At 38.7% G+C, this 22,192-nt stretch overlaps 1 protein-coding gene across 1 annotated transcript; it reads right to left on the reverse strand.

The window, feature by feature from the left end:
* Nucleotides 1-6: 6 nt before the first annotated feature.
* Nucleotides 7-21,115, reverse strand: LOC133812417 (beta-fructofuranosidase, insoluble isoenzyme CWINV4-like; the record flags this gene model as incomplete). Its single annotated transcript, XM_062246313.1, has 5 exons — nucleotides 20,934-21,115; nucleotides 2,455-2,585; nucleotides 1,140-1,148; nucleotides 878-1,045; nucleotides 7-401 (listed from the first exon to the last, which is right to left on the reverse strand). Coding segments are annotated over exons 1-5 (885 nt in total), but the record flags the coding sequence as incomplete, so codon positions are not given.
* Between the last annotated feature and the right edge of the window lie 1,077 nt (nucleotides 21,116-22,192).

The raw sequence follows: 22,192 nt of genomic DNA on the forward strand, positions 1-22,192 counted from the left end.
ACTAACTTTGAATACATGTTTAATATTTTGTCCCATAGCAGAAGTGTCCAAACCAGTTTTGCTGCCAGAGAGTGAAACTAGGTAAAAATCAGGACATTCCCACATGCCAGTATGTGGGACTGAGTGCAGAGGGTGTCGAGCTTTGATCCAATTCTTAAAGTCTTTGCTTCTATACAAATGTGCCATCCCTCTATGATTTCTTTTGCCTCCAACCACTATTCTCCAGTGACCATCTCCACCTTTCCAAGCAGTTGTTGGGTCATGAAAAGCACTAGCGTTTTCACTTTTGTCTGGCACTGCTATTGGGTTGTTGTCTGGTTTGATCCATTCTCGAAGGTATGGATCAGACACATTTTTGGGTATGGCATAGTTTTGGAGTTGTCTAATAGTAAGATCAATACCTGCAATAGCGACAATTTCATGACTAGTGTTATGATATACTAATTAGTACATATTATGTATATTAATTAGTGACAATACATAGTGGACCATGTAAACTCGTGCATATTTACTGCTAATCCATGAGCAACATTATTACAAGAACGGAATATACATAAACAAATACACCAAAATAGATAGCTAACAAGTTTCCCATGTATCGCAAAAGAAAAATTCTACTAAAATAAAACCAAGTGTTGAAACAAAATGGATATCGACACTATCACATAATCACTTTCTACTATTTTTTATTGATATAATTATAAATAGGATAAATATTTATTTGATACTCTCTGTTTTATCAAAATAAAGACTCGGTTGTAAATTAAAATTTTACATATTTAGTAAATGTATTTTGATTTGTACTAGGTAAAACAGTATTTCGATAAAACACAAAGTACCAAATGGTTATTTACTCGTATATATTGTAGAAAAATACATGTGTACATGATGACAGGCTTGTTACCAGGAAGAACAGCAGGTTCAAGAGATTCCCAGTTGATCATATCTTTGGATACTGAATGTGCCCAAACAATATTGCCCCATTCTGCTCCCCATGGATTGTATTGATAAAATAGATGATAAATTCCATTGAAGTACATAGGACCTGTTTATAGACATATATGTAAATTAAAAAATGAATAATTCTTAAATAAATAAATAAAAATTAATTATTATTGAATTATACAGAAAATACTTACCATTTGGGTCTAGTTAATTTTGCCGCATTCCATAAGAAGCAAAGAAAAAACAGTCAGAATTCATAGTGAAACATTGTACAAATAATGAATATATAAAAAAAATATTAAATAGCAAAATTTTACCATTTTTAATTGTATAGTAGTATAATAAACTATAAAGCATTAACTAGTCTAACATTTTTAGTGATTGGACTAAAGGATAAATTAATCTAACTAATGAAACGAAATTAGTTTATAGTAAAAGAAATTATGCTATAGCCAATCTGTTAATTAAAAAAATTGGCCTTGGGATTTGGAAATTGTCAACAAAAACCTACTTGTGGAAAATGTTGTTTGAATTATAAAAAAAAAAAATTAATGTGTTTAAAAAACAATTAAAATTTTATTAAGTATAAAAATATTAGTTTCTTGAAAAAAAATGTTTCCCCAAAAACAGAGGCTAAATATAATGAATTTTATAAAATTAAAGCCATAACATATGATAATTAATTAAAATAGTATTTTAACTTAATGTAAAACTCTTTGTAGTATTAAATACAATGTTATATTTTTCACATTGAAATATGATTTGTAGGTCAATCTGTTGAAGACATAATAATTTTAGATAACATATTAATTTTGTGTTAGTATCTTTTAATCGAACTAGCCCTTATATTTTGGCATAGTAACAAATTCACAACAACCTGGTCATATCTAAATGCTTGAAATTTTTCAACAAAAAAAGGCTGAATTTTTATTAATCAATATTAAATATAATACATAACTTTACATTTATATATATATATATATAAACTTGGATACAAAATTGTTTTAAACAACTCCCCTAGAGTCAAATTACAAATGACTTATTCTTTATATATATATAGAAACTTATTCTATAAACTACAATTATTAGAACAAAATAAAAAAAAATTATTGTCAGCATAAAATCAGAGTTGAACATGCATATAGTTTCAGTAAAAAGCATAACAAATCATATCCTTCTACGATTAATAATGTTATAGAATATTCATCATAATAAAGGATATATATGTACATACTTTGAGTAGTCTAAACTTAAAATATATTTATTAAAATTAATCATAGAAGGTATCGAAATGCATTAATTAAATAACCAATTTATCCAAAAATGAACATTAATTTACAATCATCATATATATTTAACAAATACAATTTCTAGGGAACTCATAATCAGTTTTCAACACTAAATATATTACTTTGAAGAATTAATGATATATACATGGTAAAGAAAATCTATAATGAAAAAAAAATTAGAAAACATACATTTTGAAGATAAAAGATAAAACTCACTTACCATTGATCCAATGCTTTTGAGGTTGGAAATGGTATCCAGTTCTATGGATTGGATTCACTTCATCATTATCCAGAGACTGATATTCTGGATATATATTATGAGAAGCTTCCACACCAACATCATGGATATGGCTATGAAAACCATAACAAAGTATTAGACAAAATAATAATAAGAGTTTCAAAAACTCCATAACAAAAAACCAAAGATTCGATTTTTATAATTATTAGAATGAGAATTGAAGATGTTTTTACAAGATATTAGGATAGTGAGAGTATTTATCAAGGAGAGTGATGATGAAACTGATGTAACTAATTCATCAAAATATTAAGATATTTAGACAAATTTTTCAGCACTATTATATCCTTAATTATCATTATTATTATTATTATTTTAATTATGTATGTGAGGTGATTAATTGGTTATATTTTTCTAATTGATTTTTTTTTGTTTATTTTATAATATTTTTGTCATCGATAAATGCAATAGAGTACCAATATCATGGTCAAATACATATCTTCTAGGCCAACAGATTTTGGTTATGTAAGTGCTATTTGGCATTTTTGACAAAATTACAAAAGTTGTTTGGCATCAATGAACCAATTAACTCAAAAATTAATATTTGCGGTTATATTATTTTCTTAAAATATTTCCACAAAATGGGTTAATATTTATGACCAAATAATAGAGTTTTAATGATCGAAATTTACTTAAGTGTAACCTAACCTTATGGATATTCCTTTGTGAAATGATATTAACTAGTCCACCATTTTATCCAAGCAATAAAAAATTTATTTTGTTTTTATGATAATAATATACCTTATACATATGAATTAATATATTATGTCACCTAATTCTAAAATTCGAGATTGATTCAGCTCAAATTCAAATGGGAGACTCATGTTGAAGTAAAATTTTCGATCTCCAATACCAATTATTTTTTTATTTTTGTAAATATGAAAGTGATATTTTTCTAAAATATATGTAAATAGTGCTATTTAAAAAAAATTGAGACCCTTATTCAGTTGGGGGTCCATAGTCTTGGGCTTTCCCTGCCAATAGCCCAGACCAATTCTGTACTTTCACACAAAGTGAGCTCTTAAGTAAGGTGGGTTAGCTAAAATGAAATTACACCAAATATGTGATTTTTTCTTAAACTTTGAAAAAATTATAGTAGTTTTTTTTCCTTAAGTTTTTTATAGCATATTTTTTTTGTTTATATTTTTATGGGAGTTTTTTTGCCATATGTTTGTAAAATCAATTTTATTTGTATACCATATTTTATCTTTTATATATTTTTAGTAGTTAGTTTTGGTATGTTTTGAGATTATTTTTATAATTTCAATCTATTTGTATTATTTTTTATCATTCATATTTTATAAATATTTGTTTACATAATTATTTGAAGATTTCTTTACATAATTTTTCATCATTATACTTTTTATTCTTATTTCTTCTTCTTTTCTTCTATTTTTTATCTTTTCCAATCAACATTTTATCAGCAGTAACTGGTTACCACTATCAAAACAATTTTTTTTTTTTATGATAGTAATCCTCTGCCACTGTCAATTTTTGCAATGATGTGTGAGTCACCTTATTAGGACACGCACCTAAATATAAGTCCTAAAAATGTCTCTGAAGTTTTTAAAACACATTTTAAGATTTCCAATGAGTGTCCTAAAAATATATGTGGGTCCTAAAAATATATGTGGGTCCTAAAAAACCTGAATATAAAATTTAAGTGTATAATATGAGTGGTGACTTTTAAGGACTCACTTTGGGTGTCCTAAATGAGTATTAAGGGCTTCCAAGCGTGTCCTAAAAACTCTTAAGTAAAAAATGACAAAAAATCATTTTTGAATTGGGGGTATATTAGGGCATCATTTCTCATCAGCACACAAAGGAAGAAGAAAATAAGGAGCAGCCGCCTTTTTCCCTCTCTCTCCCGCCTGCGTCAATACTAGGCCCGACCGCCGCCCTTTCGTCCACCGTCGACACGCGCAGGACCATTAGATGCAGAAGGTCGCCGACCTTCGACCCTCGCGAGCCCAGCCCCACGCGCCGTCCTCTGCCGCCTAGAGCTGTTCGAAATCGTGGTGTTGCTAAGTTTCCCAAACGCTTATGAGTGTTTTCCGATCGCCTCGAGCCACCCCGACCCAAATGACCACAACCACTGCATTCCTTGTGCTTTGGGCATCAAAACCTACTAAAGAATCGAACTCAACGACCAACAGAATTGGAAGTCGACGTTCGCCGAAATCCATGGAGATGCGAGAAATCATAGTGTAAATCCGGTCATTCTAGGTCGTTCCAAGAAGAACCACCACCGCCACGACACTCCCCGAGACTTACGCTTCGAAGCCTAGTCGTTTTCCTCCCGAACCACCACTGTGGAGTGGTGGCTCCACCGCCGACACCGGCCATTCTTTTAGGGCTCGCAACGCAAGTCCTAAAAAACCTCACTTTTCAAGGCTCTTAAATAGATGACTCGCAGGGGGTGTGCCCTAAAAGCTTTTTTAGGACTTGCAATACGAGTCTTAAAAAGTCTTTTTTTGTAGTAGTGTGGTTATGAAAATAAAATCAATTTTATTTTTTAAGTGGTGTTGTAGTAACTAGTTACAACAATAAAAATAATTTTGATTTTTTTAGTAATGTACCATTATCAAAATATCTACTGAATTGTAATTGGTTACTTAGTGAGACTTGGAAAAAAAAACTGATATGAAAAAAATAAACTAATTTAATCATGAAGGTAACTAATTACAGCTAGGTCTGAAAATTAAAATAGATATGAAAAAAAAAACAGTTGTGATGGTAACTGGTTACTTTGCCAGACTTGGAAACAAATAGGATCACAAACAAAAAAGCTAAATTGGTCATAATCGTAACCGATTACAGATTCATATCTAAAAAATAATTGCCATGATACCTGGTTACTTAGTCAGGTGTGAAAACAAAATCAGATCTAAACAAACAAATATAAATTAATTGTTATTATAACTGGTTACAACTAGATTTAAAAAAAAATCAGATATAAATAAAAAGAATCAGACATCATTGTACCTTGTTACTTAAACAGATCCAAAAAAAAACCCCAGAAATCAGAACAAATTGTGACTATAACCAGTTAAGTTACGTTTAGAATGAAAAAAATAAAATAAAGTGCAAAATCATATTTGAAATGGCAAAACCAAATGTGAAAAAGAAGAAGAACAACAGAGAAAATAAAAATAAAACTAGATCTGAAGAAGAAGAACCAGAGAGGGAGGTACGTTACTGTCATGGGCGGGGGTGGAGGTGCGTAGTCGTCGCCGGGGGCAGGGGAGGAGGTAGCATCGCCGGCAGAAGACTGATATGAGAAAACCAAATGGGGAGGAGAGAGGAAGAAATGAGAAAAGAGAGAGATATATCGTGAATGAGAGAAAGGAGATGGTGAGAGAGAATTTTGTGTATTTATGATTATGGTAATTTATTTTTTATATTATATAGAATTACCATGTTTTATATTTTTTTTTCAAAACTTACCATATTTTGTATAATTACTTTTTCTTCTAAATATAGAAACTATATTTATGTAAACTTCTCTTAAGCTACACTATCAAAATATTAAAATTAGAGCAATTTAAAAAAATATATGAAAAATTATCTATCAAGATGAATCGTGTTATAATTATATATTTCAAATTTATTTTGTTTAATATATTTACTCTCATAATTTATTCATAACAATATATACATATTTTTCTATTATTATATACCATTATTTACTTGATCATGTCTAGAGTGAATTCAAATGCTTTGGTCATGGACTCATGATTATTCTTTACAAAGGCTGATTTTGTAGGGGTTCAACAAAAAATTTTGATATTGTTAAAAAATATTACATCTCAAATGTTTTTTTTTTTATTTTAGAGTTTTTTTATAAAAAATAATAATAATTTTTTAAAAGGTGGATTTTTTAATTTAGAACCCTATCGTTTTGTTTGGTGAGAATGATTGAAAAAAGTAAGGATGAATTAAGTATGAGGTATGGAAAAATCAATGAGGATGATAGATTTGATCTTTCTTTAGATTTATTTGGTATAATAGGAACGATAAAAAGAAATATTATTTTAATTATTTAAAAAAAATCTTAATTTTTATCATCAATCCACCTATATATATATATATATATATATATGGAGAGATTATTTTTGGTGAGTCAAAGAGAATAACAAAAACAAACTAAGGATAAATTGACTCATTCGACAACATTTAATCCATCTTATATATAACCCCACTTATATAAATATAATTAATTGGATTTGGATTATTAGCATGGATCAAATATTTGTATATATATATATGAATCACTATATTTATATAAATTATTATTTATCTAATTGAAAACCATATACCTATCTGATCATAAAAATTCCATAAACATATTGTTTATATTAATTGTTAGTAACATTTAGATCGATAAATGGAATTAAACTGTAAACAGCAACTAAAATATTAGTTTGGAATAATAACAATTAGGTTCAATTTATAAAGCATTTTTCTTATGTTAATATCTAATTATTATGCAAAAAAAAAAAAGAAAAAAATCTAATAACAAAGGCATCTAATAATTATTTTTAATATCAAAGAAATGAGGGATCAGCTAGAGCAAGCTAGTGGGCAGTGATTCTCACTTAATTATTTTTAATTTAAAATTTTATATTTTTTAGTTTTTTATTTCATATTTACCTTTATTTTGTTGCTTCTATTATAAAAAAAATGGCTGGCTTCTACATGCATCTACATGCAATAATCACTTTTGATTATATCTTTTCATATTTTATTGATTGGTCCAATGATAACTAATATATAGTTTTATAATGACTAATAAAATATCCAAAATAATATTTTATACTTAATATATTCTTTCATTTTATAAACTTATATGAACGATTGATTTTCTTCATTTTTTTTTCTATCAATTATATATATATATATGTATGCCCTGATTTTCCCACGGGCTGATTAGCAAGCTGAGCTGCGGCCTAATCATGATTATCTCGTGGACATCCCCAAAATCGGAGCTGCCGTCATAAGGTCGTACCTCCTTAGCTCGAGGTAACCCAAGGGTTCGCCAAGCTTGCCTAAGAACTGAGTCCGGACTCTGAAGGCCGAAAGTCGAGTTGAGTATCCAGCTCGTGTTACGAGCTGGATCTGGAGGCTATGACCCTTTGTAAAGTCAACACACGCAAGGTAAATGTGCATATATCAGACATCATGTGTCTGATATGCCCCTGACTTCTCGGACACGCAGCAGGAATGTGCATATTCAGACACCCACGACTGGGTTGGGCCGTGCGGCCCATTATCTCCTTACCTATTGATTTGACCACACTTATGTGTCAGGTTTATGAATTAATCATGAATGTCACAGAGTTGATACGTTGGGTAAGAAGGTCACGGGATGACCTTCTTACCAACTCTCAGGTGCCTTCTCCTATAAATATGGAGACCCTGGGAGTTGATAAGGGTTAGATTATCTCTTGTAAGAAATACTCTGTAATCAAATATCCAATATATAGCAATAATACTGACTAGTGGAGTAGAAGGATTTTAACCTTTGAACCACTTGAAAAACGTGTCTTGAGTCACCTCTTTCATTTTCTAAGATCATATATATGTTTCGGTTCAACATTTAGCACTAATCCCTTTCTCTTCTTCTCTTAATTACCTGTTGGCGAAGAACCGCGTCAACAGTTTGGTGCTTTCATTGAGAGCAAGTTCGATTAGTGCTGTTGCCAACATCCAACTATGGTGACTACTCGATCCAGGCATGGTATCGAGACAGAACAGCATGATGGGCAGGAGGCTCATCATACCGCCACCCCTGGTGAACAAGTTCCTGAAGCCCAGCAGCGGCCAGGAAAGCAGCCGGCGGGCCAAGATGACACCGGAAGTTCGGCGCCCCGGCCACCTAATCCAAACCCGTGTTATTACACGGCGATGGAGATGGAGAACGCTCAGTTGAGGAGCCAGCTAGCAATAGCTAACCAGCAGATCAAGGATGTGCTGGCCCGACTACCCCCTCTCACAACCGACGCTAACGTTGGAGAGAGGCAAGGCGAGGCTCCTAAGTCTCGCCGGGGTAACCGGTCCAGGCATAGCCGCTCGGATAGACTTCCGACAGCCAACTCAACTCCTTCATCACATCACTGAGAGGCAAACTTCAAAGAAATGCCTGGAGCCAGGCAACAGCAATACAGCCGTTCGGTCAGAACGTCAACTCCTAGCTCCCAACCATCCTCGAGAGCACCCAGGAGAGCTCGAGGAAGTTCCCAAAGGAGATCCGGGGAGGGCTCGCAGCATCAGCCCGTCCCCAACAACCGTCATGCGCCTCGTCCAGATCGTCAGGCACGGGACCAGCAGGTTGGCAGGGCCGAAAGGCCCCCACCAAACTTGATCCGTCCTGACGAAACTAGGATCGCCTCTCCAGTCAGGCATCCTCCTTCTCCAATCAGGTATCCGTCTCCTCCTCGACCCGTTCGAGATATCCCAGCCTATGGGAGTAGTAGGAGAAACTCGCTATCAGCTGGACCTTTCCGGCGTAGTAGGGCGCCAAGGGAAAGCTCAGATCCTCACCACCATAGGCGGAATCCAAGCCTATCCAGCAGGAGCCACTGGACCGGCAGTCGCCGGAGTGATCTCTTTGGGGGAGACCTGTATCAGCATTTGAGTTCGGCACAAAGTCATCAAACCACCCAGGGAGGCAACCTACGAGATCGCCTAAACTCTCATAGCGGGGAACAAGCAGGAGGAGATGGCCATGCTCGCTCAGGGGGGGCTCTGTCCGAAGTACATAACGGAGGGAATGTCCCAAATAACCTATCTCAAGATAGGAGGGGAAATAACCCACCAAATATGTACAATGGATCCGGAGCTGTTGAACAACCCCAGAATAACCAAGGACATCAGGACCAAACCCTCGAGCGCCTGACTCAGATGGAGGAGCCGATGAGGAAGCTCCTGTCAGAAAAAGAAAAAGATGAATATGATTCAGGGGACGAGATGGAACTCTTCGCCCCCAGTATAGCAGCAACGGCGTACCCATCTGGTTTCCGTATGCCGCACTTGTCAAAGTTCAATGGGGACGGAGACTCATCAGACCATCTAGGGATGTTCAACACCCTAATGATGGCCCACAACATTGGCCCCGAGCTGAGATGTTTAATCTTCCCTTCCACACTGACTGGACCTGCCAGACAGTGGTTCAAGCAAGGTAAAAGACAGTCAATCAGCTCCTGGAAGACTTTCTCGGCAGATTTCAAAAGGGCATTCCGAGCCTCCCAGGCCGCCCGTGTTCAGGTCGACTCCTTGGCTAACGTGAGGCAACAACCCGATGAGACTCTGAAGGCCTACCTGAGCAGATTTGCGAACGTTGCTACTCGAGCCAGAGACGCGGAAGATAGCTCCAAGCTCATGGCCATGAGAACTGGAATCCTCGTCGGTGGAGACCTCTGGAAGGATATACAAAGGAAGGGAGTCCGCTCGGTTAACGAATTCCTTAACAGGGCCCAAGAATGGATAAACTTGGAGGAAGCCGAAGCCTCAGCTGCGGGAACCAGCCAGGTCCCCGAACAGCCCGCTGGAGTAGGGACGGAGGTCGTGGTAGCAACCCAAAACGTCACACAGAACAACTAGCCCGGTGGAGGCAAAATAAAGGGAAATGGCGAAAACAGTCAGCACGGCCAAAAGAAGAATAAGTCCATAGACAAATTCAAGCCCATCTACGCGACTTATACAGAGCTCACCCAGTCCAGGGAAAATATCTTCCTAGCCAACTCTACTCGAGTCCCCTGGAAGAGGCCGGAGCCATTAAAGCACCACAAGGGGAAGAGAGATACCTCAAAGTTTTACCGTTTTCATAACGATGTTGGCCACAATACCGACGACTGTAGGAATCTAAAAGATGAGATCGAGACTCTCATCCGAGACGGCCCCTTGGCTCAATACGCACGGAATAGGGTTCCAGCAAGCCGACCTGCTCCAGAAGTCCCGGTCAGTCAGCCCGGGCCTCGGGTAGATCAGGACGTCCCTCCTCCCATGGTTGGAGGAGAGATATCCACCATCTCTGGAGGTCCACATATGGTCGGCACGAGCAGAGGCGCCCAGAAGAGATACGTGAACGAACTAAAGACTCATAACGGAGTAGAGTTCGTCCCGGAGCAGCGTCAGTCAAAGCAGCAGTGATTGGAGAGGCAACCAATCATTTTTACGGAGGAAGATGCGGGCCATGTCCAGTTCCCTCACATCACGGATGGTCAAGCTCGGGAACATTGATCCGTAGAATCCATCATGGATGGTCAAGCTCGGGAAAAACTTCTGTAGCAAGAGGCAGGTGGAGCTGACTAAGTTTCTGCGGGATAACCTGGACGTGTTTGCATGGTCCCATGAGGACATGGTGGGAATCAGCCCGAGTGTCATCATGCATACACTTCATCTGGATAAAAGCATTCCCGCCAAGTCCCAGAAGCAAAGACGCCTAGGAACAGCTCGGGCTGAAGCCTTGGAGGAAGAGGTGGCCCGGCTCAAGAAATGCGGCTTTATCCGTGAAGCCAAGTTTCCAATATGGGTCGCCAACCCCGTGCTGGTCCCAAAGCCCAACGGAAAATGGCGGACCTGCATAGACTTCTCCTACCTGAATAAAGTCTGCCCCAAGGATTGTTTTCCACTGCCAAGGATTGACCAGCTGGTAGATGCCACGGCGGGGCACGAGCTCATGTCTTTTATGGACGCGTATTCAGGCTACAATCAGATCGCCATGAATCCGGCAGACCAGGAACACACCAGCTTCATGACCCCGACTAACGTTTATTGCTACAAGGTCATGCCATTCGGTCTGAAGAACGCCGGTGCTACCTACCAAAGGTTAGTGAACAGGATGTTCGCAAGCCAGATCGGGAAAAACATGGAAGTGTACGTTGATGACATGCTAGTCAAGTCAAAGACTGCCGATGACCATGTTTCCGACCTAGAAGAATGTTTTAAGATACTACGGGAGTATGGCATGAGGCTCAATCCATAGAAGTGCACTTTTGGAGTTGCGTCAGGGAAGTTCCTGGGTTTCATAGTCAACACTCGAGGAATCGAGGCGAACCCCGACAAGATCAGATCACTGCTCGAGCTTCCCTCACCCAGGTCGCGAAAAGATGTCCAAGGCCTGACAGGTAGAGTGGCAGCCCTCAATCGGTTTATTTCCAAGTCCACCGATAAGTGTTTTCCATTCTACAACCTGCTCCGAGGAAACAAGAAGTTTGAATGGATAGAAGAGTGCGAAAGCGCATTCCTCGACCTGAAGGCACATCTGGCTGAGCCGCCCGTACTATCCAAACCCAAAGCAGGAGAGCCTCTTTTTCTCTACCTGGCTGTCACTGAGGATGCAGCTAGTGCCGTGTTGGTACGAGAAGAGGACCGAGCTCAGAGACTAGTCTACTACATCAGCAAGAGACTTCTGGGGGCTGAATCCCGGTACCCGTTGATGGAGAAATTGGCATTCTTCCTTATCACAGCCTCGCGAAAGCTCAGGCCGTACTTCTAGTCCCACTCGATACACGTCATGACCGATCAACCTTTAAGGCAGGTTCTGCAAAAACCTGAAACATCGGGACGTTTGTTAAAATGGGCAATCGAACTCAGTCAGTTCGAGATTTTGTACACTCCATGAACTTCTATAAAAAGTCAGGCCCTGGCCGATTTTATGGCAGAGTGCACGGGATTCCAGGAGGATCCCGCAGAAGACTCACCCCGAGTCACCTCGCCCCAGTCATCGTGGAGGATCTTTATGGATGGTTCATCCAACGAGAGCAGCTCCGGGGCTGGAATCATTTTGATATCCCTCGAGGGACATAGATTCCACTCGACGCTGAGATTCAGATTCAAAGCCTCCAACAACAAGACTGAATATGAAGCTTTGCTGGCTGGGCTGAGGATAGCCCAGGAGTTGAAGGCGAGCTCCGTCCAGTGCTTTAGTGACTCCCAGCTTGTGGTAAACCAGGTTCGGGGCGAATATCAAGCACGGGGACCCAAGATGGCCCCTATCTGGCAAAGGTAAAAGTTGAGCTGTCCGCATTTGAGCGAGGCTCGATCGAGCAGATACCTCGAGAGCAGAACACTAATGCAGACGCTCTTGCCAAGCTCGCCACCTCTGGGGAAACGGAGACCTTGGGGCTAGTACCAGTCGAATTCTTGGAGAAACCAAGCGTAGAAGATGTCGGGATGGAGGTCGAGATGATCGATGCCAGGCTGACCTGGATGACCCCCATCCTTAAGTATCTCGTCGAGGGAAAGCTGCCTGAAGGGCGTAATGATGCACGGTGAGTCCTGTATCAAGCTCCTAGATATACGATAGTCGAAGGGATGTTGTACCGACGTGGGCACTCCCTACCTCTCCTCTGATGTGTTCTTCCAGGTGAAGCAAAGGCCATCCTGTAGGAGGTGCACGAGGGTTTTTACGGAGACCACACTGGGGGGCAGAGTTTGGCCTTAAAAGTCCTGAGGCAAGGGTATTACTGGCCAATGTTGTCCAAAGACTCGATTTCATACGTGAAGAAGTGCGACAAGTGCCAGCGATTCGCCGCAGTTTCCCAAGCTCCTCCGGTCGAGCTAAAAATGATCTCGTCCCCATGGCCGTTTTCCGTTTAGGGGATAGACTTGGTCGGCGCCCTCCCTATTGGAAAAGGCGGGGTCCGTTACGCCGTGGTAGCCATCGACTACTTTACGAAGTAGGCTGAGGCAGAACCTTTGGCAACGATAACGTCCAAAAAAGTGCTTGACTTCGTGGTTAAAATCATTATCTGTCGGTTCGGCCTGCCCAAGAAGATCGTTTCCGATAACGGCACACAGTTCAACAGCGATCTGTTCACCGAGTTTTGTGAAAGGCACGAAATTGTGAAAAGTTTCTCCTCCGTGGCCTATCCTCAGGCGAATGGCCAGGTCGAAGCTGTCAACAAGACTCTAAAGGCGAGCCTCAAGAAGAGATTAGATGAAGTGAAGGGGGTCTGGCCGGAACAGCTCCCCCAGGTCCTATGAGCATACCGGACCTCGCATCAGACTCCTGCGGGTCATACTCCTTTTCCCCTAACCTTTGGGAGTGAGGCAGTCCTCCCCGTGGAAATTAAGGTGCTTTCACATATGGTCCAATCTTACGACCAGGACCGCAACCACGAGCTATTGTGCAATTCCCTTGACCTAGTTGATGAAAGGCGAGAGGATTCGCAACTCCAGCTCGCCCATTATCAGCAGAAAATCACTCGCCATTTCAACTCCAAAGTCAAAAAGCGCGCCTTTAACGTTGGCGACTTGGTCCTAAAGAGAGTTTTCCTGGCCGGGAAAGATCCCAAAGAGGGAGTCTTGGGACCAAATTGGGAAGGACTGTACCAGGTCATCGAAATCATTAAGGAGGGAACTTATAAGTTAGCTCGGCTTGATGGAGGGGCAGCCCCGCGGACTTGGAACGCCTTCCATTTAAAGAAATATTATCAATGATTCACTTGTAAGGCCTGGAAGACCATTTTTCATGTAATAAGCAATGAGAATAAGTTTTTTTGTACATGTTTTCAAGTGTGATCTAAAGTAACCACGAAAGACCCTTTCCCAGTTACTTGGGGCGCATATGGTACCTGGATATAACCAGGTCTCCTTAATGACTTAGAAGTTGATTCATATCGATTGACCGTTGTTTTTCTTAAAAACGGGAGATATTGATAAGGATTGACGCTAACTAAGTCCTATCCTGGATATAACCGGGTCATAAAACTTAGAAGTTGATTTAAATCTTTTGATCGATGTTCTTCCTAAAGAGCTCGAGATATGGATAAAATTTAACGCGAACAAAGTTTTCAAATTAAGTTCCTGGTCCTAACCGGGTCATAAAACTTAGAAGTTGATTTAAATCTATTGATCGTTGTTCTTCCTAAAGAGCTCGAGATATGGATAAAAGTTAACGCGAACTAAGTTTTCAAATTAAGTTCCTGGTCCTAACCGGGTCATAAAACTTAGAAGTTGATTTAAATTTATTGATTGTTGTTCTTCCTAAAGAGCTCGAGATATGGATAAAGATTAACGCGAACTAAGTTTTTCAAGAAATTGTAACCGAAATGCGTAAGGGCAAGAAAGAGGATCAATTAAAAACATTGAATCAAATTGTCTCGAGGTGGAAGCACCTCATGCAAGGGTTACATAAAAAAAAAATATTAAAAGATAGTGAAGGGCATAAGAGAATAAACGCCCTAAGCTCCGCCAGGTGGCCCCTTGGAGGTCGCCGTCTCGCCTTGCTCAACTGCGCCAGAGCCTTCCCCGGTCTCAGAGGGCGCCTCTTTATCAAGGCGAGCTTGGAACTTCACCAGCAAGCGCTCCCAAAGGCTCGCTGACATGAAGGAGAAGTCAGCGTCTGGATTGTAGGCCCAGCAATGGTAGAACAGATCTTCCAAGGACTTTTCCGAAGTTGTCCGCTCGGCCTCTAGGTCTGTCCGCGAGGTGGCGAGGGAGGTCTCGAGCTCTTGGACCTTCGAGCGGGTTTTTTCCAACTCGACCTGCGAGGCCGCCAAGGCATCCTTAGCCGCCTGCAGGGTAGTCTGGTGCTCGCTCCTCATGTCCTCAAGCTAAGTTTTGGTCCTGGCGATGCTCCAGTGAAGGGCAACGGCGCTCTGCGAAGGTGAAAAGACAATTGCCTTAGGAAAAAGAGAGAAAAAGCAGGGCAAAGTGTAATGATTGTTACACCCAGATTTCGAGCTATGTTAAATATGACCTCGAAATTTGGATTTGCAAACAAGTGGACTCATAAGGTTGGAAATATGCTCTAGGATTAAATATCGAGCCTGCAGGACATAGACAACCTCGAATATGGTGACCTCGGAGTGTTCATGATCTCAAAAAGGTAGCTCCGAAGACGCATCCATCTTCAGGAATGACCCCGGATCAGAGGTCCCGAGCTCGACGCACATACAATCTCGAAAGATGACGGGAAACCTGGGAAGTTAAAGCCTTGGAGATACCTGATAACCACCTTGAATATATATAAGTGATGTCTATACGAAATGTAATCCTCATTTATTATTGTAAATCCCCTAGAATCGTGGGATATTATTTGGTCAGTTATACGTCCCCTGGTCTTCAGGGGACGTTTCCTTTTATATCTGATTATAGGCATTTAAAGCCATTTATTTGATTTACACAAAAAGAGTAACTACCCAAAATATGTGGGATAGTATTCTTCGATCTTCTCTATAAATAAAGAGGCCATGCACCATTGTAAAGGACCAAAATTTTGAACCTTGAGAGAAAATTCTGGAGAATTCATTCCTGAAGAATTTCCAGAGATAATCTTGAGTTTAATAACAGAGACTCGTGGACTAGACAGATTTAACTGCTGAACCACGTAAAAATCGTGTGTTTGTATTGTCTTATTTCAATTGGCCATTATCAGTTATTGTTTATGTGCTCTTCTTTCACTGTTTGACGAAAAACGGCGTCAACAATGATAAAAACCACAAAAAAGTTAGTTAGCTTACCGTCATGGCCATGCCCAGTGAAGACTCCAGCACGCCCACCGGGTTCATTGTCTCGATGGCCCGGAGCTCCTTCTCGGTGAACTTGTATATGTGGCTGACGGCGTAGTTCGCCGACTCATACACTGTTCCCCGAAAGGCCTCGGGGATCTTCCCCAGGTCCTGGGGATTGACTGGGATGCGTACCTCGGAGGGTACAATCGCTGAAGTCCCGAGCTCCGTTCCTGCGTCCCGGGCGGCGGCCGGAGCTCACGGAGGGGGTGGAGGCATGTTGCTTCCCCCTGCAGCAGGAAGAACCGCTCCTGCGACCTGGGCAGCTGGGGCTTGTTCCTTCTCCTTTGCAGGAGACTTGGTGGGGGTCCCGGCGGCGTGCTTGGATGTTCGGAGCCTCTTCATTCTTGGCCCAGCGGCCCCAGCTGGGGGGTTCCCCCCGAAGACCGCACCTCGCAGGCTCTCCTCGGGCTGAGACATCCCTTCTATCAAAACAAAAACATGGTTAGCACGAGTTAGCAACCATACAGAAACAAAAACAAAGGGGTAAAGAGAAAGTCAAGTATATGTATACTAAAGGGAATCCTACCCCCCGAGCTAGAAGAAGAATCTAAGTCGATTACTTCCCGAGCTGGCGCAAGTTCTGGGTCCGAGGCTGACTCAGAGCTAGATTCCTCTACATATTGCCTAAGCCCCGGAGCTACGGCACCCCTCCGAAGTGATAGCCATGTCCGAAGGTTGGTCCCATACTCCTCGAATAGGATCGACCTAAAGGCTAGGGTGTTATCTCCCACTACGGTACCCCTAGGCCGGCTATCTTGGTAGTCCAGCACAAGTCGATCGACACAATGGAGCAGGGTTGTGTTCAGGTCCGGATCACTTCGGTGACGATGGACGAGCTACCTAGGATTGAACCTAGCCAGCCGAGGGTCTGCTGTGGCCCTATCTAGACTCCTAAACATGTAAGGGTTACCTTGGCCAAAAGGACCCGCGGCTGCTCCGGACTAGGTCCTCTCCTCGCCCGTCCCCGGGATGACCTCCAAAGCCCGCTTCCTGTTCCTCACGAGCGGAACTTCGTTGTCCTCGTCCTCCTCATCTTCATCCCCCACGACCTCCTCCACGATGATGGGTCTGGTGTCGCGAGCTGGGGAAAGCCCCCGGGGCCTCTTTAGGTTCAAAGTCTGATTTGGGAAAATCAGCTTGCAGGCCACCATCGTCTCGTCCGTTACGAGCATGCGGTAATCTTTCTCACTGGGGGGCAAGACCGCCAGTGTCTCGTATTGGGCCCCGAGGGTCACAGATTTCTCTGTCCTCGCGAAGATGGCTGCAGGATTAGTCTAAGTCAAAAAGGGATACGGGAAGAGCTAAAATGACACTTAACTTACGAGATAAGGATAAAAAACACTTACGAGGACGATTGAAGTAGTGGAGCTCGCAGTTTCTGAACCTCGTCGACATGAAGAATTGATCCTTGAAGTCGTTGGGGTGGCTGGGCAGCTCGATGACCGCAGCCGTATTGGGAAATCACAAGTTTTCACCATTAAAGTGGGTGTTCTTGAATAATTTTGAATCTAAGAGAACATGGGAGGTTCTGGGTTTTTTTGAAGTGTTTAGAAAGCTTAGAGGGACCCTAAGAGGTGTTTTGGACGTGAAGAAACGGATCAAAAATGCTCTGAAACAAAATCTTGTATTTTGACCACCATTTTTGGCGGTACACCGGCGACGGGGAAGACAACCATGATCCGGCCATCATGGGTCGATTTTCTTGAGCTTCAAGGGTTATTTGAGGTGCTGGGATCTTTGGGAACAAATTCCAACCGGTTTGGAGTGTCAAAAACAAGTAGAAAGAGGAGTTAGAATCTCGCCGGCGACGGAGAAGAAGAAGATTCCGGCAAGGCTCCGGCGAACCCGATCTGGGTATTTATGGAGGTTTTTTCTTTGATTTTTGAATCCTAAAAATTATTATATTAATTTTAGAGCATTTTCCAAGTGGTTTGGTATTTTTCTGATTTTTCTTTGAATTACTATGATATATTTAAGTTTAAATAAAGATTAATTATGAAAAATATTTTTGTTGCTCAGAAAAATATTATTTTATGTTTGAATGAATTCTGTATGATTTAGAATTTTTTTGTATGTTTAGATTTAAGTTTTGATCGTATTTGATAATTTCTTCAATTATTTGCTTTTAAATATGTGATTTAAGAAAATAAATGTGGAAAAATTATTTAAAGTATTCTAAAAATTCTAAGAATTTTTTATATGTTTAAAATGAGATTATAAGGCTCTCTGTAATTTTATTTCGAATTTGTATCATTTATGTAATTTTCATGATTTATTTGGATTATTTTATATTTTAAATATAAAAAATATTAATGCTACTGTTCTGAACCCTAGATAATTTTTGTGTGTTACTGTATGGTGTAGAAACCAATCTGTATAGTTAGATTCTATTTTTAATCAGTTATTAATTTTTCTTTAATTAATTAGTTTTTCTATAAAATTAATTAAGAAAAATATTTATTTTGCCTAGAAAATTCTAAAATAATTTTTATAAGTTTATTTTGGATTTTTAAACAGTTCTGTAAGTTAGTTTGATTTTTGGGCTTGGTTATGTATTTATTTATATTATTTGGATTTTATTTGAGAAATTGAGAAAAAATTATTTATAAATGTTAAAAATTATTTTTCTGGTCGTATATGAGAATTTGCTGATTATTTAGGGTTTTAGAAAAGTTATTTATTAAATTTTGTTGTCATATGATAATTTTTATAAAATTATTGAGTCTTTAATGTAATTATGATATTAAATGGTATTTTGGTAATTTTCACATAAAAAGTATTTATATGAATTCATGCGATATGTTAGAAACATCATTGCTTGTGTATGTGACATGATGATTTGAACCTTTTGTGGAAATTGTTTTAATTTACGTGTCATGCATGTGAAAATGGCATAGTTAAATTATTTCGATAATTATGGTTTCGAAATAAAACCTTAACGCCTATTTTATTTTTTTCCTGAATTTTCGCTGTGTAATTGGACGTCTAGGAGCTAGCGGTCGTTGAGGTGACGCAGCGAGTGGTTCGAGACACGTCAGCGGAAAACGCACTGTTTAAGGTAAGAAGAGTGGACATCTGCGCACAGGGTGTACGTTATGCGTACAACTTTGTTTTCTTATTTGTTTAATTATGTAATTATTTTGTGACTTGAATTGTTGCATTAGGTTGACTAGCATGAGGATAGTGCTAGAGATTTAAGTTAGTAGACATGCTAAGAGGATAGAGTAGGCGTGCTACTAGATTTTAGCTGCTTGTGTGAGTATAGCACTTGCAGGAATTATCTTGGGTGTGTATAACTCAGGATAATAGGATGCCACCACGGAATTGCCGAGTGTGAGTACAGCGCAGGCAGGGCAACGATGTCTCGAGGGAACGGCTGAGTGTGAGTACAGCGCAGGCTAGACTAGGTGCCAACGTGGGAATGCCGAGTGTGAGTACAGCGCAGGCAAGGCGGATTACATTTCATGTCCGATCAACATGACTTGTTAGTATTTATGTGTGTGAGTGTAACTCACATTATGTTAGTGTGATATGGTGTTTATATATCACACGATGATTATTATGCTTATGATGTTTATTTATGTTTAGTTGAAAGTTTATGTTTTCTTGTTTGGGGAGTTATGTCCTACATAGCTCTTTTTACTGGGCGTTAGCTCACGGGTACTCTGTGTGCAGGTAAAGGCAAAGCAAAGCAGTGAGTGGTGCGGGCTCGAGGCATGGACGGAACATGTTAGAGGCTGGGCTCTAGTTATTTTATATTTTTAGAAATAAATGTTTTGTTTTAAATTTTCAGACTTGAACATTTATTTTCTTTATGTTGTTATTAAACCTAGCGTCCAACACTTTTATTTTTAAATAATGAGATCTCGTTGTCTGCTTAAATTTTAAATAGATATTTTCTCTTAGTGTCTTAAAGTATTTATTGTTTATTATTTTTAAATGGACTCCCTAAGTAACGTCTCAGGAAATCGGGGCGTTACATAGCTGGATACTTGGTATATACATGTGCTTTAGATATTAGTGTGACACTTAGTATATGTGTTTTAGAGATTGTAATGACCTAGTATTTGTGTTCTATACTTTGATATGAGAGAACTTAGGGGCCGTTTGGTATGTAGAGTTCAAAATTTTCACTTTGCTGGGAAAGCTGAGCAAGGTCATCTGATTGTCTGGGAAGCTACATTACTGTGTTTGGTTGTGTACTGAAATCATGTCCTGATTTCTGGGAATATTAGTTTTCTGTGTTTGGTCTGTGCACTGGAATGTTACCTTGATTTTTAATGATTTTTGCTTTTTTTATGTTTTGTTAGACAAAATAATTAAATTTATAAAATTTGTACAAAATTAATAATAGATATAATAGTAAGATTAAATTTTATTTTTACAATATTATAAAATACATTATTTAATCTAATGATAACTTTTTATTTTTATAAAAGTCGTATTCCATGTTTATTTATATAAAGTTAGTTACTATAAACATTGATATTATACAGTTGATGATATAAGACTACACCCAAAGTATATATATATATATTTATATATATATAAACAAACTAATAACTTGTGATATTTCATAACAACCTACCAAACGTCATTCATAAGGGTACTTTATAACATATAGTTCACCCAAACCATACATATAACAAAATGAATCACAAAATATTTCCTAGCTAGGCCGCCATTCATTTGGCAAAGTAGTTTCTAAAGCATGTGCAAGTATGATAAAGTGCTGTACAAAAAGTGTCCTAGCTAACACACCATTCATTTCGCAAAGTAATTCGAAATGAATATGACAAAATGCTACACAAAAAATTTCATATACATAGCCCACAGTCAGCTTGTTCAGAATCATTCTAGCAGCCCCCAAAAGAAAATCCAAACTTGAATTCTTCATCTAAAGTGAAGAAGTAGCCAGTATTAGCTTGATTTTGGACAAGAATTCTTCCACAAGTAACTCGTTGTTCATTTGTTAGCCCATCAACCTTTTTAAGTTCATCAAAAACTGACATCCTTCTAGCAGCACCATCAGCCTCAAATTGAAAACAATCAGCAAGTCTTTTCATGTTCTCACCATTTTTAGCTTGCAAGGTAGTAAATTGCTTTATTGTATCAGTCAGTACATCAATCAATGGATCTATAGAATAATCAAAATACTTGTAAAAAAGCCTATATATAGAAGGAAAGCCTAATACAATGCTCACACACTAACTCATATATATATATATGTGTGTGTGTGTGTGATTTTTATTGGGCAATATGCATGTGCCTATTTTGATTGAAAGATTGGATAAAATCTACACTACACACAATATGCTAAAAAGAGTGATTGATTGGCAATATCTTATTTGTGTAGATAAAATAAAATAAAGCAAAAATTCATTCAATTAATATTTTTTGTTTTTACTATAGTGAATTTTTGTTTTATCATCATTAGTTTTAATAGTTATAATAAAAAATTTATGTGAAATATTTGAACAAACACCTTGTATGCATATAAATCCACAATAAATATTGAACAGATAAATAATAACAATATGTATATTTATATAATAACCCCTATTTTGTATCAAAGATAGACAAAGTCATTGCATCTGCCTTTCAATGGATGTTAAGTATTATAATTAAGTTAATATAATGATAGAATATAAATGGGTGCTAACTGCTACTATCTGCTAATAATGCTCTTTATCTCACTTCTCCTTTTATGCGTATGCCTTATTAATTAATAACATTAACATCACAATAATTAGCAGCTCATAATGCTTCATTGTTTTGGTAATGATAATCATCAAGCAAATGAATTAAAGGAACACTCTCTGTTTCCTGGTCACAAGTTCATGGCATAATGCTTCATTGAAGATTTTAAGGACTGAAAAGAGAAAAACCCTCTCAGATCAGATTCTTACCATGGTTCAGTTCCAAGTGAGATCGAATAGCTACGACGCCGACGACGAGGAAAGAGATGGACGCTAGCGAGAAGAAAAGCAAACGGGAGAAAGAAAACTCCACACCACTGTAAATATGAGTATATATATGTATATATATAGTCTTAACAAATTTTGTATTTCTTGAAAAAAAATCACAGATCGCCAGAAAAAAAAATTCAAACGTATACCATATATATATATTCTCTACAAATT

Source organism: Humulus lupulus, unplaced genomic scaffold, assembly GCF_963169125.1.
Source record: "Humulus lupulus unplaced genomic scaffold, drHumLupu1.1 SCAFFOLD_29, whole genome shotgun sequence".
Taxonomy (NCBI): domain Eukaryota; kingdom Viridiplantae; phylum Streptophyta; class Magnoliopsida; order Rosales; family Cannabaceae; genus Humulus; species Humulus lupulus.